We start from the raw sequence: 13,309 nt of genomic DNA, 5'->3' as shown, positions 1-13,309 counted from the left end.
TGAAGAGTTTTCCATATGAAGGAGGGTGTGATGAGCTTGTCTTTCCCCATCCAGCTCTAGCATTTGGCAAGTGGGAAAGGAGAGGGAGTGCACAAGGAGAGGGTGGGGAGGAACCAGGCCAATGAAGGACCCATCAAGATCCAAGGATGCTCCAAGGACCAAGCTCCAACTTTGTCCAAAGGGAAAAGAGGAAAAGCAGGACCCAAAGCTGCAGAGATGCTGCTGTGTGTGGCACTGGGGGGATGGAGTGTCCTGTCTGGGGATGGAGCTTGGTGGGCAGCCACTGAGTCCAATGGAGACCCTTGGCCTTGTCCTGGCCCGTGGAGGGACCAGACATCTCTGAACAGCCCCTGGAGCAGCTGAACCATCTCCCTGCTGCTGCTGCCTTGACACAGGGAGTGTCTCCCAGGGTCACCAAGGTGACAGTGGTGGCACTCAGAGCAGAGGCCGCTGGCTCTTTTCCAGCTCTCCAGGGCTGTGGATGTGCAGCCCACAGGAGGAGTCGCATCCAGGTGTCAGCCCAGCCCAGCCAGCAACTCCTCAGGCTACTCCAGCACCACCTCCCAGGGCATGGGAGCCCGAGGGACAGGGATGCAAGGACTGAGGAACAGGGATGCATGTCATGTGGATGGGGAGATCAAGGACACAGGGATACAGTGACACAGAGATCAAGCACAGGAGAGCAACAACAGAGATGCAAGGAAAGAAGAATGCAGGGATAGGGAGATGCAGAGATGAAGGACACAGGGATACAGGGACACAGGGATGAAAGGACTCAAGGATGAAAGGAACAAAGACACAGAGATGGAAGGACACAGGGACACAAGCATCAAGGAGTCAGAGATCACAGGGCTGAGAGCAAGTTTGGCTCCCACATGGTATTTCAGGGACATGTCCTGGGTCCGAGTGATGCCGATGGTGAAACCCAGTGAGACAGTGTGGGAAGGGCGGAAGGAAATGCCTGTGAGGACACAGCGATGGAGCAGGTGACAGCACACCCCCACAGCAGCTTCCATGTGCCAAGGTGTGGAGCTCCTTTGGGATGGGGCTCTGGCTGGAGACCATCCCTGCCAAAGCACACAGCTCTTTGGGATCTCCTGCCCAACCTGCTGGGCTTGGGAATCCTCTCCCCATGATCCAGCTCACAGATGGGCTTTGGAGTTTCTCCTGACTCCTGGAGACTGTGAGAGCCCTGGGGATGGGGATCAGTGGGCAAAGCTCCCAACAGCAGCCCATTCCCTGAATCCCTGGATGTGGAAAGCTGCCTGCAAACAGCCAGACCTGCAGCCAGGCCGTCCTGCATCCGGACTGGGCCAACTAAAGCGTGGGGTGTGAGAGGTGTGGAATGCCAGGAATGCTGCCAGCCTTCCCGGGCGGCTGCAGCTCCGGAGCTGGGGGAGGCAGGGCAGGTACGGCCCTGGCAGGGACCCCTGGACATATTCCCAGCTTTGACAGCTCCCTGTGAATTCCCACCGAGTTTCTCCCATCGCTGGCCCCGTTCCAGGGTCCCTTTCTGCCCTGTGCATGGAGGGAACTTGTTTCCCTGCTGGCAGCACTCAGGAGAAGCCATGGGTGGAAGGAGGAGCCCAGCTCTGAGCTTTCCACTGCCCCCAGAGTTCCCAACCTGCTCCTCAGGGATGGAGACCTGGCCACGGGAAGCCCAAAATTTCATTTTCAGCCACACTCCTTCCAGATCCCTGTCCCACCAAGGCCAGTGATCCTCAACAGAGCCCTAAGGGATCCTGCCCATGGAAGTGGTGGAATCACCATATCTGGAAGTGTTTGAAAACATGTAGATGTGGCACTTGAGGACATGGGTTAGTGGAGACCTTGGCAGTGCTGGGTGAACAGTTGGACTTGATGACCTTAAAGGGCTTTTCCAACCTAAACAATTCCATGGTTCCATGATTCCAGAGAGGAGCTGGCAGCAAAGCTGTCTTCTTGATGCCATTTTCCAAGCAAGCCCCATTGCAGAGCCTTGCACAAGAGCTCCTGGTGCCCAGGGACAGGAGGATAACAAAGATGGGCTACCAGTCAATGCCAAGGGATGCACAAAGGGAAAGTCCCAGCCTGGCTGGAGATAGAAGAATTCCCAGGAATGTTCCCTGGGAAACATTAATGCCATAGCTATTAAAAATGAAAGTCCAACACCCAGAGAACTTCTGGTCTTCCGGAAGATCAGGGAGCCAGGCAGGATGGGAAGGGCTTGGAGGTGGCTCACAACTCCAGGGAGAGTGTGGGGACCAGGGCCAGCCGTGCTGCAAGTCGTGACCTTCAGGGGCATCCACTGTGGAGTGTTAGGAGGGCAGGAAGGAGTCTTGAGAGGAACAGGAGGAAGATCCCATCAGGATGGAGTTGCAGAGATCAAGGACACAGGGATGCAGGGATACAAGGATTAAGGACAGGATGAAGAGTCACAGGGATGCAGGAGTCGAGAACACAGGGATGCAATGGGAAGGCAACTCCATGGACATTCCTAGGCAACTCCATCCCCCATGAAGGTGTGGCTAATGGGATCCCAATGGGATCTGGGGGAACACAGACATGCTCTTGAGGATTTTTACCCCTCTCCCATGCAGCTTCCCCCCCAAATCTCTTCCCTGGTGAGCTGGGAAGAACATTTGAACTGGGAGATCACCATCCCCAGACCTCCTTTTCTCTGGCAGCGCCTCCATCTCTCCCCATCTCATGGAAAAAAAAAAAAAAGAGTATCCCCGGGTGAATATTTGGTTTTTTTTATTAAAATATCGTTATACCAAGTGGAATGCTACAGCAACCTCGGTATAGGGCGGCGTAACCAAACAGCCAGGTTTACATTTAAATACTTAAAGATAACTTAAAACGCACAAACGAGAACTCGTCGTCTTTGGCAGGGAAAAAAAAAAGTTCACAGCACGAAAAAAATACTTAAAAAGAAAATACCAATATTAATATAAAATATATTAAGTCGTGGGGGCTCGGGGTTTTTTTTTTTACCTCTTTCATAATTTTTTTTTGTTTCTTTTTTTTCCACTTTGTAAACAATGCACAAGAACCGAACGCATTTTTTACGTGTCTGGGGAGAGAAAAATAAAAAATGCAGTTGGCCAGCAAATGCACACGTTGAAAGGAGACAGAAATAGAGAAAAATATATATATATACATGAAGGGCAAGGATGGGGAGCTCTGAGGAGCAAGATGCCAGTGCTGGCTACGGGCAAAGCCAGCTGCCAGTAGCCAGGGGATGCAGCCAGGACAGGGCTGGCACATCCCACCATCCTCCCTTCCCACAGAGCCCTTCACCTCTGGTTTCTCCTGCACCTTTCACTCCCTCCAGGATGTTTTGTTTCGCTGTCACCCCATCCCAAACCCCGTGATGAAAAGGCAGAGGCAGGATGTGAGTGATGGAAGTCTGGGGTTCCAGGAGCTCAGCTTGGCCGTGTGGATGTGGGTGGGTGGCACCCATGGGGGATCCCTCCTGGCTCTGCCCTCGTGCAGAGACATCGGCTTGTGGGAAAAGTTCGGGCAAACAGGCTGGGAATTCCCAGTTGGAGCCTGAGCTCCTGGGTGGGTACAGACGGCCAAGACCCAGAGGTGGGAGCTGGGATGGGGAAGGAGCCAGGATGGGGATGGAGCTGGCGAGGTGTATTTATAAGCTGCCCCCGCAGGGTCCAGCGCGCCCCGCGCAGCCGGGGACCCGTGTGGGCACCCAGGGGGCACAGGGCCCTCCCAGGCACGGGGGGCACTGCCCAGACTGCTCCAGGCTCGGTCCCTCCTTCCCACAGGCTTCTCCATCCCGAGGTGCTGGCAGGAAGGGCAGAGGGGCTGACATGCAGCCCTAAATCAGGATCTCCACCATGTCAGACAGGTCTGGGGCTCTGGCAGTGCCCGAGCTCTCTGTGGAAAAAGAAGGGATTTTCAGGATTTGCAGGGATTCAAACCCACCCAACTCAACTCTGGCCTTTAAAATGCCTTTAAATTCACCCCCATGTGGGCAAAGCCCATCTCAGGAATGCTAAAGCCACGTGCTGGAGCGTCCCAACTCCCCACCCTGTGCCATCCCAGGGGACTCACCCAGCGCTCCGGTGCCCTCAGCCTGCCCGCTGCTCCCAGCCCCGTCCGTCTGTGTGCTGCCATCCTTGCTGCCATGCTTGGAGTGGGATGGCAAGGGAAGGGCAGCAAAAGCTGCCAGGCCTTCAGTGGTGGCTTTGCCTGCTGGAGGAGACTCCGTTAGGGATTCAAATATTCAAGGCCAGGGGTGGACAGGGCTTGGAGCAACCTGGTCTAGTGGATGGTGCCCCTGCCCATGGCAGGAGGGTGGAATCACATGAGCTTAAAGTCCCTTTCAACCCAAACCATTCCATGATTCTACAACAGCTGGCTCCTCCAGGTGGTCCTGGAGAAATCCTCCCTCCCCGAGCTCCCTAATTCCCAAAGCACAAGGGAAACTGCAGGCGGGTGTCTGTGCCTACCTGTGCTGCCACAGGCACTGCCCTCGGAGGGGCGGTCACTCTGGGCAGCCCCCGGCCAGCTCGGGGCGGCTGCGGCGGCGAAGATGGAGGGCACGGATTTGGCCGGGCGCAGGGAGCCCTGCAGGGCTTTGCTGGGGTCCCTCCGGGAGCGCTGCTGCAGGACCTTGATGACAGCGTCCTTCTCCAGGATTTGGGCATGGAGGGCTTTCAACCTGGAGAGAACAGGCAGAAGATGGGAGAGGAGCCGAATGGGGAGAGGAGGACTCAGGCACTGCCCAACCAAACCACAGCATGAGCCTCCAGCGAGGTGGGAGTACCTGTTCTCCATCTCCTGGTGCTTGTGGCTGGCCAGGAGAAGGTCCTCGTTGAAGCTGCTGTTGGGGGAATGCCGCGGGGAGTGGCTGATGAGGGTGGTGTCGCGCTGGGCGGCCGCTGTGGCCGCGGCATCCATGGCAAACTGCCTCATGGTGCACTCCTCCAGGTACTTCTGCTCCCACTTGGTCATGTCGGCCTCCAGCGCCAGGATCTTCTCCTCCTTCTCTCTCAGCTGCTCCGACAGCGTGTGGGCGCTCAGTTCCGGCGTCCCCCCGCCCGTGGTGCCCGCCTGCCTCTGCAGCAGCACAAAGACAAGCCCCAGATGAGGATGAGGAGAGGCTGGGAGGGCACAACACCCACCATGCCTCGCTGGCACCCACCACCGGTCACCAGCACCCACCGCCCCGGTCACCAGCACCCACCGCTGATCACTGACACCCATTGCCAGTCACCAGCACCCACCACCGGTCACCAGCACCCACCGCCAGTCATCAGCACCCACTGGAAGTCACAGGCACCCACTGCTGGTCACTGACACCCATTGCCAGTCACCAGCACACACTGCAAGTCACAGGCACTCACTGCAAGTCACAGGCACCCACTGCCGGTCACTGGCACCCATTGCCAGTCACTGGCACCCATTGCCGGTCACCAGCACCCACCACCAGTCACCAACATCCACCACCAGTGACCAGCACCCACCACCGGTCATCAGCACCCACTGCTGCTTACTGGCACCCATTGCCAGTCACCAGCACCCACCACTGATCACTGACACCCATTGCCAGTCACCAGCACCCACTGCCAGTCACCAGCACCCACCGCTGGTCACCAGCACCCAGTGGAAGTCACAGGCACCCACCACTGGTCACTGACACTCATTGCCAGTCACCAGCACCCACTGCCAGTCACCAGCACACACCGCCGGTCACCAGCACACACTGCAAGTCACAGGCACCCACTGCTGGTCACCAGCACCCACCACCAGTCACCAACATCCACCAACAGTCACCAGCACCCACCACCAGTCACCAGCACCCACTGCAAGTCATCAGCACCCACTACCAGTCACCAGCACCCACCGCTGGTCACCAGCACCCACCACCTGTCACCAACATCCACCACGAGTGACCAGCACCCACCACCGGTCATCAGCACCCACTGCTGGTCACTGGCACCCATTGCCAGTCACCAGCACCCACCACCAGTCACCAACTCACCACCAGTCACCAGCACCCACCACCAGTCACCAACACACACTGTCAGTCATCAGCACCCACTGCTAGTCACAGGCACCCACTGCCAGTCACCAGCACCCACCACCGGTCACCAGCACCCACCACCTGTCACCAGCACCCACTGCTGGTCACTGGCACCCATTGCTGGTCACCAGCACCCACTTCTAGTTACCAGCCCCCACGACCAGTCACAGACACCCACCGCCCACCACCAGCACCCACTGCCAGTCACCAGCACCCACTGTCGGTCACTGGCACCCATTGCCAGTCATTGGCACCCATTGCCAGTCACCAGCACCCACTGCCGGTCACCAGCACCCACCACCGGTCACTGGCACCCATTGCCAGTCATTGGCACCCATTGCCAGTCCCCAGCACCCACCGCCAGTCACCAGAACCCACCGCCAGTCACCAGCACCCACTGCCAGTCACTGGCACCCATTGCTGGTCACCAGCACCCACTGCTAGTTACCAGCACCCACCGCCAGTCACTGGCACCCATTGCCAGTCATTGGCACCCATTGCCAGTCACCGGCACCCACTGCCGGTCACTGGCACCCATTGCCAGTCACTGGCACCCATTGCCAGTCACCAGCACCCATTGCCAGTGACCAGCACCCACCACCGGTCACCAGCACCCACCACCGGTCACTGGCACCCATTGCCAGTCATTGGCACCCATTGCCAGTCACCAGCACCCACCACCTGTCACCAGCACCCACTGCTGGTCACTGGCACCCATTGCTGGTCACCAGCACCCACTGCTAGTTACCAGCACCCACCGCCAGTCACTGGCACCCATTGCCAGTCATTGGCACCCATTGCCAGTCATTGGCACCCATTGCCAGTCACCAGCACCCACTGCCAGTCACTGGCACCCATTGCCAGTCACTAGCACCCACTGCCAGTCACTGGCACCCATTGCCAGTCATTGGCACCCATCGCCAGTCACCAGCACCCACTGACAGTCACTGGCACCCATTGCCAGTCATTGGCACCCATCGCCAGTCACCAGCACCCACTGCCAGTCACTGGCACCCATTGCCAGTCATTGGCACCCATTGCCAGTCACCAGCACCCACCGCCAGTCACTGGCACCCACCGCCGGTCACCAGCACTCACCTGCTGAGCCCGCAGCATCTTCAGCTCCTGCTCCAGGCGGGTGCGGAGCCGCAGCTCCAGCTGCTCCCGCTTCTCGCAGGCGGCCTGGAGCTGCCCCAGCGCTGCCTGCAGCCGCTCCACCTTCTCCACGTAGGCTCGTTTCTTCCGGAGCTCGGCCTCCGCCTTGGCCGCCCGCGCCTGGGCACTGCCCAGCGCCTGCTCCAGCAGCTCTGCCCGCCGCCGCTGGTCCTCGTTGGCGCTGCGCAGCAGGGACACCTCCCGCTCCAGCTTCTCCTTCTCCTGCTGGTGCTCGTAGCCTGCAAGAGAACCCCGCAGATCTCAGAGGTTTGGCTTCCCCACGGCTCGTCCATGATGACCTGCAGGAGTTCTTTGCTCCCCAAAATCTGGCTATGCCACCTCTCCCCCCAGATCTTCTACCAGATGGGGGCAGGGGCAGCCCAGCCAGCTTGGGCAGATGGCCAAAAGCCTCCACTTGCCACATTCCAGCCCAAATTTTGGCTTGGGAAGGGTGAAACCTGCCCAGCATGAATCCAGCCACCTTAGGGAAGGGCATGCGATTCCTCCCACTAACACTGTGTATTTCTGCTAAAATAATGATATAGGTGTATTTTCCCTCAAAAAAAATCCCCAGGCTGGCACAGCTACGAGGTGCAGGAGGGAGGAAGGAGGGAACGGCCGCGCTGGCGTGGGGCGGGAGTGCGGGCTGGGTGCTGGAAGAGCCGGCAGAGCGGCAGGAATGTGGGGAATGCGGGTCACGCAGCCGGCCGGCCAGCCGGGATTAATGGCTCGAGTCCAGCGCCAAGAGCTGCTCCATCCTCCCTCGGGAAGGGCGAGAGCTGCCGCCTGCCACCCTTCTACTCCTTCTCCAGCCCCGCTGTCCCACTCACAGATGCCACAACAGCCAGACAAGGACGGGTATACCCCGGGACTTACTCTGTGCCAGGAGTTTGGCCACGCTGCCCTGGTTGCTCTCCTGACTTTCCTGGGTCTTGCTGGCCAGCTGCTTGTTCGCCGATTCCAACCGCTCTGGTCCAAAACAATTAGACTCAATTAAGATTTAAATACAAGATTTTGGCCAGAGGCAGCAGGAGAAGCCTGATTTCCCATGGAAACCCCCAGGGGACAGAGAGCACCCCCAGGGATGGGGATATGGAGGGTCCCTCACCTTTCAGGTCCCGGTTGAAGTCCTGGAGCCGTCTCATCTCACTGTCTCTCTTGTTCCTCATGGCTTTCTCCAAGGCTTCCCGCTTGGAAGACGCTTTCACGAGGTTTTCATAATCCTCCGAGATGCGCTGGATCTCGCTCTCCAGCTGAGGTGGAGGAAGGGACAGGCCAGAGTTATTCATGGAATGAGGAAAGGCAAGGGGGGTGCCACCAAAGCTCACCCAGAGTGTTCAGCCCAACCTGAGGTGCCAGAGGAGCTCAGCACACACGGGCCCCCCAAACTGCCCCCCAGAACACGCTTGGAGGGGGAAAACTGATTTTTTTTCTGCCTTTTTTCTTGTGCAAGAGGCTCTCTGCAGATTTTGGCTCTGCCATAGCCCAGCCCCGGGGAACAGCCGCCCCTTGTACGCGGCCGCACAAAGGACTTTCTGTGGCTGGCGGGATGGGGGGGACAGGCGGAGGGAGGGGGGCACCGGAGAATGGGCTCCTTCTCCCCGACCCGCTGCGGCGCCGCAGCTGCTCCGAGGGGAACAAGCGCCGGAGGGAGGAGGAGAAGGGATTAAATCACCAAAGGGGGTGAATTTTCACAGCAGCTGGTCGAGCGTCCCCCGAGGCAGGGGGAACACGGGGCTGTCACCATCCCCTCACCTTCTGGATGCGGCTGGCCTTCTCGGCACAGCTCTCCAGCTCCCGCCGCAGCTTCTCGCTCTCCCGCTGCAGCCTCTCGTTCTCTCGCAGCACGGCATCTGCCCGGGCCAGGCGGGTGCCCGCCGACACCGCCAGAGCCTCCACACCCGCCGGACCCAGCGCGCCCGGGCACAGCGGCAGGAACGCGGCCGGCACCGGCGTGGGCAGCACCCTGCGGGCAGGGAGGGAGGGACAAGGGGTGGTCAAGTTTTGGGGGAGTGGGAGAGCCCACCGCGAATCCAGCACAGAACCACAGGATCATTAAAGTTGGGAAAGACCTCCGAGATCAACTCCAACCATTGGAGTCCACCAACCCATGGGCCAAGAGGGTGGCTGTGCCTCTGGGTCACCCCAAAGGAGGAGGGAGGCTCTGGGAAGTGTCTATCCTGCTTTTTAGAGCTGGGAAGCACTTGCTTTCTTGAGCATGTTCAAACATAAAATAAACATTGTCTTGCAGTGATGCCTTGACCTGACCCCTCCAGGACCTGGCAAGGGGGTCTGGATGGGCTCCCAGACCCCCCTCTCCCTGGGACTGTTGCAGACAGCCCAGCACAGGATGCACCTTGGAAGCTGGCAGCAATGCCCCTTTTCCTTGTTTTCTGGGCAAAACAAGGGCTCCTGACATGGCTCCTCACTGCCAAACTATGGATTTGTCCTCACTATATGCAGAGGGTCCAGCCCAGCCCAGCCACCCCTCACAGCACTGCTCTGAGTTCCTTGACATCCTGCCTGGCATTCCCTGAGCAGGGTGGCTGTGCATGGCCCGGCCCTGCTCCGCTCCCTCACGGGCCACTCGCCAGGGCCTGCATTCCTGCGGGATGATATAGGAGCAGGGAAGAATAAATACATCTTCCTCGCAGTTCCCCTTCCCCTCTTTGTTCCCTGGAAGGAGAAGGTTTTCCTGCTGGAGATCCTATCACTCTCCACTGGGTAGGTCAGCAGGGTTGGGAGTAGTGTGTCCTCCCATCGAGCCTCCAGTTCCTTTCTTCCCATAGTTTTCCACAGTGGAAGAAGTTGTTTCCAGGCCCTCCTCAACTCCAAGTGAAGCCTGGCCTCCCAGACCTCTCTGTGTCCATCTCATAGTCAACCTGAGGCTTTGCCAGGGGTGCTGAGCTGCCCAAGGGACCATGGATCACCCAGCACCAAGCCCACGCTCTGCTGGGCAGCAATCCCAGCACAAACCAGTGTCACATGGACATTCCCAGCTCAGGACCATAGGGTGGGATTCCACAGAACGTGGAGCACGTTTGCCTTCCACCCTTCCCCATGCCTGTTCCACATTTAGCTGTTTCCTGAGCCAGTTCCAGCTCCTAAATTACCCCCAAATTCCTCCCAGTGCACAGGGAGGGGGAAGGGTCTGCAGAGGGACTGGGATTTTCATCCCTGGTTGGAAAAACTCAGCTGTGCTGGGGGACCTGGGTAGCACAGCAGAGCAGGGGGGTCCCAGCAGTTCCCAATGGGCTGAGCTGGTGAGGACAAGAGCAGCTGCCCGAGCCCCCCCATGGCATCCCACAAATTCCAAGCATCCATCCTGAGCATTCCTGGGAGTCATCCAAAAGTGTGTCACAGGGGCCTCAGTTTACCTGATTTCAGGATGCTGAAATCCAGGACCTTCCCGGGAGCAGGGTCTGGGTTCTGCCAGGTAAGCGTCCTGGGAAGGGATGCCGTAGGGATACTCCGGGGGCGGTCCCCGGGGCTCCGTGCCCTCGGGGTGCTGCCCGCGCAGGGCTCCGAGCTGTTGGTGGCGGGAGAGCTGCGGGAAGCTGTGGGAAGCGCTGATGGGGCTCTGCACCTTGGCCCCGTTGCGCTCCAGCGACATCCGCATGAGCCGCTCGCTCAGCGATCGCACGTGGCCGTGTTTCAGGTCCTTGAGCCCCTCGTCGGGGCGCCGGGCGCCGCTCTCAGCCCCACGCGGGGCCACTTCCCCGCGACCCCCCGTGCCGGCCGCTCCCCGCTGCGAAGCAAAAAGCTGGGAATGCGCCTTGGCCTCCTCGTAGGTGGGCAGCTCCTCGGCCTTGGGCGGGCAGAGCCGATAGACGCTGTTCTCCAAGTAGACGTGGTCGGAGTGATGCTCCTGGCCCTGCGGCTCCTGCCGCGTGGATTGCTGCACCATCTGGCTCTCCTCGGGGCTGAGGCTCTCCAGGGAGGAGCGGGGGCTCCCGGCGCCGCCGCCGCGCAGGGCTTGCTGCTGGATGGCCAGCAGCGTGCGGTTCTCCGTGAGGTTCCCATAGCGCAGCTGCTCCTGGATCAGGCGGTGCAGGACCGTCCCGTTCGAGTCCTCCGCAGTCCTCATCTCCGTCCGCGCCGGTGGCACAGCCACGTTTCCACCCGACAAGGGCGTCCCGGGGAGCCTCAACAGCAACTGGCCGCGCTGGGACACCTGCGCGAGGGAAAAACGGGATTGTTGGGAAGCAGCCGGGTGTGGATCCTGATGGACGTGGGATTGTTTGCCAGGAATGTGGCCGGGACGTGCCGGAGGGGTGGCAGCCCGTGGCGGAGCAGCGTCCCCGCTGGGGCGGCTGAGCACTGGTGCTCTCAGTGCACCCACGGCCGGCGCTGGGGCCGGGGCTGGGGGCTGGCGCCGGTTCGGGGGTCGGGGCTGACTCAGGAGCTGGATCCCCACAGATCTGGGACCAGCGCTGGCACAGGAATGGGGGACAAAGTGACCCCAGGGGACCAGGCAGGAGCCACCGAGAGCCGGCTGGGACCACCCCACGTGCCCCCTCCGGACACGGGACATGGAGGTCCTGGACCTGTGAAGGGTGTCCCAATCTCGGGGAGAGTCCTGGTCCTGGGGGCTCCTGAGTTCCCCCCGGATCTCCCGGTGCCTGGGGGGGATCACAGTGCCAGGGGACGCCCCGGCGCTGGGGGGAATCGGTTTTCCGGGGTCCCGGTCCCGGTTGAAGGAATCCCAGTCCGACGGCAATCCCGATCCCGGCTGGGGGGCTCCCGATCCCAGGGGTTGTCCTGGTCCCAGGGAGGACGGTCCCGGTGCCGGAGGGCGTCCTTCTACTGGGAGGGACCCCGGTCTCGGCAGAGGGGTCCCGATCCCAGTGAAGGGGTTCCCAGTGCCGGGGGGAGCCTCGGTCCCGCTTAGGAGAATCCCGGTCCTGGCTGGGGGGTCCCGGTGCCAGAGGGGCTCCCCAGTCCCCAGGGTGTCCCGATCCCGGCTGGGGGATTCCTAGTGCCCGGGGAGGGATCTAAGTCCCTGTAGAGGGGATCACGGTCCGATGGGGGGTCCCAGTCCCGGTCCCGGAGATCCCGGTTCGGGAGAGGGTCCCGATCCTGGCTAGTGAGTTCCCGAAGCCGGAGGGTGGCCTTTTCTCGGGGGGATCTCATTCGGGGGGGGGGGGGGGGGGAGGCTGTCCCGATCCAGATCAGGAGATTCCCGACCCGGGGGGGTCCCGGTGCCGGGGGGGTGTCCCGATCCCATTCGGGGGGGATCCCGTTCGAAGGGGGGTGTCCCGATGCCGTTCGGGGGGATCCCGTTCGAAGGGGGGTGTCCCGACGCCGTTCGGGGGGATCCCGGTCCAAGGAGGTCCCGATCCCCTTCGTGGGGATCCCGTTCGGGGGGGTGTCCCGATCCCATTCGGGGGGATCTCGTTCGGGGGGATCCCGTTCGGGGGCTGTCCCAATCCCATTCGGGGAGATCCCGTTCGGCGGGTGTCCCGATCCCATTAGAGGGGATCCCTTTCGGGGGTGTCCCGATGCCGTTCGGGGGGTCCCCGCTGCCGGGGGGTGGCTGCCGGGGGTCCCGGCGGCGGCACTCACCGGGGCATGGCGGAGCGGAGCGGTGCTGAGGCGTCTCTGGGCGTCCCGGGGCCGCGGGGGCCGGGCCGGGCTGAGCTATGCCCGGAATGCGGGGCCGGGCCCGCCCCGCTCCGCCCCGAGGCCGCCGCGGGCGCGGGGACCCGGCCGGGCGCGGGAGCGGCAGCTGCGGGGCGGGGGGGCGGCTCTGCCCGCCAGCTGTCCCGGGCCGTAAATCTGCCCCGGCTTTGTCTGCGCGGCCGGGCAACCCCAAACCTGCCGCCCCATCTGCTCTGCCCCCTCCGCGGTGCCCCCTCCTCACGTGCCCCCCTCCTCGCATCCTCCTCCCTCGTGTCCTTATCTTTACAGCCCCCTCCTCGCATCCTCCACCATCGTTTCCCCCCTCCCCACACTCCCCTCTTTACATCTCCCCTCCTCGCATCTCCCTCCTCACATTCCTCCTCGTGTCCCCCCTCCTCACATCGCCCCTCCTTGCACTCCCTTCTCACATCCCCCTCCTCGCATTCCTCCTCCTCGTGTCTTCCTTCTCACATCCCCCTCCTTGCATCCCCCTCCTCACATCCT

The 13,309-nt window shown here is 61.0% G+C and overlaps 1 protein-coding gene across 2 annotated transcripts; it reads right to left on the bottom strand.

The window, feature by feature from the left end:
* Positions 1-2,719: 2,719 nt before the first annotated feature.
* On the bottom strand, positions 2,720-12,799 carry AMOTL2 (angiomotin like 2). Of its 2 annotated transcripts, none has more exons than XM_071566147.1 (10): positions 12,749-12,799; positions 10,561-11,357; positions 8,939-9,149; positions 8,292-8,436; positions 8,060-8,152; positions 7,127-7,422; positions 4,769-5,061; positions 4,452-4,663; positions 4,054-4,194; positions 2,720-3,876 (listed from the first exon to the last, which is right to left on the bottom strand). In XM_071566147.1, exons 2-10 carry the CDS (start codon positions 11,268-11,270, stop codon positions 3,818-3,820), a joined length of 2,160 nt encoding a protein of 719 aa, XP_071422248.1. In that variant the 5' UTR covers positions 11,271-11,357; positions 12,749-12,799; the 3' UTR covers positions 2,720-3,817. The 2 variants fall into 2 exon arrangements, with proteins under 2 accessions (XP_071422248.1, XP_071422249.1); XM_071566148.1 differs by having other exon boundaries at positions 4,054-4,191.
* Between the last annotated feature and the right edge of the window lie 510 nt (positions 12,800-13,309).

Source organism: Pithys albifrons, chromosome 11 (genome assembly GCF_047495875.1).
Source record: "Pithys albifrons albifrons isolate INPA30051 chromosome 11, PitAlb_v1, whole genome shotgun sequence".
NCBI lineage: Eukaryota > Metazoa > Chordata > Aves > Passeriformes > Thamnophilidae > Pithys > Pithys albifrons.
Note: the sequence above shows the minus strand (reverse complement) of the source record. Positions and strands in the feature narration are given on the sequence as shown.